Below are 3,967 nucleotides of genomic sequence, written 5' to 3'. Positions count from 1 at the left end.
TTTTAGGAAGAGTTAGTAGTATTATGACGAAAATATATAAAAATGATTCCCCTCCGTCTTAACGTAATGAAGGACATCAAATTTTTAAATGCCTATAGGCGTAAAATATGTGAATATGTCCCTGGGAACGTTAGATTGTACTTCAAATAAAAAGGGAGACTACTCCTTCCCCGTTAACTTCTGATTATTATTATAAAAATTAGTAAACTATATAACTATGCAGCCTATTTGTTATTATAGCGATGCATAATAAGGAGTGATAATGTTTTAATAAATTTTTAGAGAATTTAATTTGTTCTCGTCGAGTACATAGAAAATTTTACTTAGCTCCTCAAATGATATCACGTTGTATCATAGACATTATTATGTCTAAATATTATATGTATATTAGATATTACGCCTATGCACTTCGTCGTCAATCAAAAAAATGATAATTACATTTCGTTCACCGATGGTTTTGATATCCGTGTTTTTACATGGTCATTGCTTTTTCCTGATAAATAAAATAATATTTCATTATGCTAAATTTTTTAATGGACTTATTTAACATTATAGTTGGTAATTCTTTTTAATCAACATTTAAAACTTAAAAGATAAAATGGTATGTATTAACTCGAAAATATTTTAATATATATTATTAGTAGACATTTTATCTTCTATATAAGTAAGATATTAATATTTGCTCACTGTGATAATTGAGATAGCGTCACGATTTCTTTAATTTTCAAAAATCATTATTGTCAAAATTAGATATTATTCTTATTATTTATTATTATTACTTAATAATTATTACAAAATTGTATAGATTAAAATTTTAATTTAACGTAATCTATAGAATTTTGAATAATAAAATGATTACTCGGATGATGATGTGATCACGTCAGTTTTTATGCGCGCCATTAAAATTCGAGACTTAGTCATGGGCGGCTCCGTTTACTGAACAAAAATCAGTACAGCGATTTTAGTGGCCATTCCACTCCGGCGACACTAACCATTCATTCTGTAGTATAAAGATTAAGAAATATTCCCTTTTAAGAGGAGGCCTCAATAGCCATTAATGGGCCATTGAAAGAGTGGCACGTCTACATACTAACGTTTTTGAATTCATTAAAAATGATCGACAATTTTCTTCAATTCAATTTTAACCTTTATTTAAAATCAGTGGCAGTTATATGGACAGAACGAAAAAGATTCGTACTCCTTTAAACTATTTATATTTAGTTAAAAATAATTCTTGATTTACGTCTTAATCCATTTTAGACAAGGATAATATTAATTATGTTATTTTATCATTACTAGTCGTTTTTAAATAGTTCAAATAGTTCTATCGAGCAGCTTTTGCCATACAAAAAAACTCCAGATTCAATACATTTTAGTTTGCCAGATAACTTCATTCCAGGATCTATAGCTTTTGCGAACTTTCCCATCCGGCCTAATACTCGAAAAGTATGTATAAATGTATAATTTTTTTTTTTCAATTTTTATTTATTTTGTAGTTAAATAGTAAACGTGAGTTTTTGTTAGGTGTTGGAAATTTTATATTATTATTTTTTTTTTAAAAAGGCGCTAGAGATTGTAATGTTTTCTCCTCCCGTAAGTTTGCTTAATACCGTATTACTGAACACGTTCCGTACGAGTAATAAAGTGACAGTGATTATTATCAGAAAAAAAACTTCGTTTGATTAATAATCGACCTATCTTAAAAATTTCATTAATTCGATCTACATCGAAGTTGATTTATAAGAAATAATAGTTCTTAGAACATGCTTGTAACATTTAATTATTATTATTATTTTAAGCTTTTTATTTTTCTATTAAGGTTAAATCAATTGGGAAAAGAATTTCAAATGTGAGCTGGAATCATGACGAGGCAAAAAGAATTTACGCAAAAAAAACTATGAACCTATATCACTGGACACAACCTGGGTTGCCGACTGAATTTGTTCGAAAACTTATATCAGACAGCTGGGATAACATGACCGAGGAAGAGAAGCAAGTTTATGTCAAACAAGTGAGATGAATAATGATAGATTATAATGTTTTACGATTTTTCGATAATATATTTACATTGATTAATTATTTACTATAAATTTAGTCTCCTAAATTATTTGTTGTAATTTAGCTAGAGAACCTCTCTTAAAAGTATTATTGTTTCATTTGTTTATGTAAAATGTTTATATATTTTTTAGCTTCGATGCGAAGCTGAGAAGGTATTGGTTTTACTAAGATGTGTTTTTTTTTTTTTGTGTCTGTTACCACTTTTTCTCAGCTCTCACCGAACCGATTTCTTTCAATGATACGTCAAAAGATCACAAATCGTATCTAGTCGAAGACATTACCCTCAAAAGTTGAAAAAAATTTTCTCGTTGCCCGTAAATGGGGGAAACCTCCAAAAAAATTACAAATTTAAAATTCGCTGATTTTCGAAATTTTTTCAACTTTTTTTACTTAAAATTGCTATAACTTTTTTAAAAATAACCAAATCAATATAATTCTTTTTTAAATAGATGCATGATATCATTACCTTTCATTTGGTATATTTTTTTTTTATATGTGACCCTTTACTTGCCCACAGGGGGGGATTTAAAATGACAACTTTTTTACAGAAAATTAATTTTTTCAACTTGATTTTTGAAAATGTTCCGAAAGGTCTGACACTTTTATATATATCTTAAATTAAAGCTAATGTAATATACTTTATAATGGTAAAAAAAAATTTCGGACTTTATTTTATCTTCACGGTGAAAATGGCTACCAAATGCTATTTTTGTGTGAAAATTTTCGATTTTGTATTTTACATATTTAATTTTATTATGCTATAACTATTTANTTTTACATTTTTTACTTTAAAATGCTATAACTTTTTAAAAAATGTATGGATCAATACAATTTTTTCATGAGAAGTAGTATTTATATACATCTTTTATTCGACATACTGTTTTTTTAAATCAGATCATTTCCCTATATTTGAGGTGGATTCAAATCTAAAAAATGCATATAGAAAGTAGAACTTTTTCAACGTAACTTTTGAAAGTGTTCCGGAAGGTCTGACACTTTTATATATATCTTAAATTAAAGCTAATGTAATATACTTTATAATGGTAAAAAAAAATTTCGGACTTTATTTTATCTTCATGGTGAAAACAGACATTAAACTTAATAAAAAAAATACGATTTTTGTAAAAAAATTCTTTTTTATATTTTTAATTTTATAATGCTATAACTTTTTGAAAGATGTAAGATGCATGATGTCTTTACCTATCATTTGGTATATCTTTTTTTCATATCTGACCCTTTACCTGCCCACGGGGGGGATTTAAAATGACAACTTTTTCACAAAAAATTTACTTTTTCAACTTAAATTTTGAAAGTGTTCCGGAAAGTCTGACACTTTTATATATATCTTAAATTAAAGTTAATGTAATATACTTTATTATGGTAAAAAAAAATTTCGGACTTTATTTTATCTTCATGGTGAAAACAGACATCGAACTTAATAAAAAAAATACGATTTTTGTAAAAAAATTCTTTTTTATATTTTTAATTTTATAATGCTATAACTTTTTGAAAGATGTATGATGCATGATGTCTTTACCTATCATTTGGTATATCTTTTTTTCATATCTGACCCTTTACCTGCCCACGGGGGAGATTTAAAATGACAACTTTTTCACAAAAAATTTACTTTTTCAACTTAAATTTTGAAAGTGTTCCGGAAAGTCTGACACTTTTATATATATCTTAAATTAAAGTTAATGTAATATACTTTATTATGGTAAAAAAAAATTTCGGATTTTATTTTATCTTCATGGTGAAAACAGACATCGAACTTAATAAAAAAAATACGATTTATGTAAAAAAATTCTTTTTTATATTTTTAACTTTATAATGCTATAACTTTTTGAAAGATGTATGGATCAATATAATTCTTTTTTTTGTAGATGCATGATGTCTTTACCTATCATTT

General features: G+C 26.3%; 1 protein-coding gene across 1 annotated transcript in view; it reads left to right on the top strand.

Moving 5' to 3' along the window:
* The first annotated feature begins 268 nt into the window (after positions 1 to 268).
* The window catches only part of LOC126900844 (uncharacterized), a 7,275-nt gene continuing 3,576 nt past the window's right edge, over positions 269 to 3,967 (top strand). Inside the window, exons 1-3 of the mRNA XM_050676824.1 lie at positions 269 to 601; positions 1,300 to 1,446; positions 1,820 to 2,011. Of these exons, the coding sequence (XP_050532781.1) occupies positions 599 to 601; positions 1,300 to 1,446; positions 1,820 to 2,011 (342 nt within the window). The 5' untranslated portion in view covers positions 269 to 598. The remainder of the gene's footprint in view (positions 602 to 1,299; positions 1,447 to 1,819; positions 2,012 to 3,967) is intronic.

Source organism: Daktulosphaira vitifoliae, unplaced genomic scaffold, assembly GCF_025091365.1.
Source record: "Daktulosphaira vitifoliae isolate Bord-2020 unplaced genomic scaffold, ASM2509136v1 Scaffold_3, whole genome shotgun sequence".
Taxonomy (NCBI): Eukaryota; Metazoa; Arthropoda; class Insecta; order Hemiptera; family Phylloxeridae; genus Daktulosphaira; species Daktulosphaira vitifoliae.
Note: the sequence above shows the minus strand (reverse complement) of the source record. Positions and strands in the feature narration are given on the sequence as shown.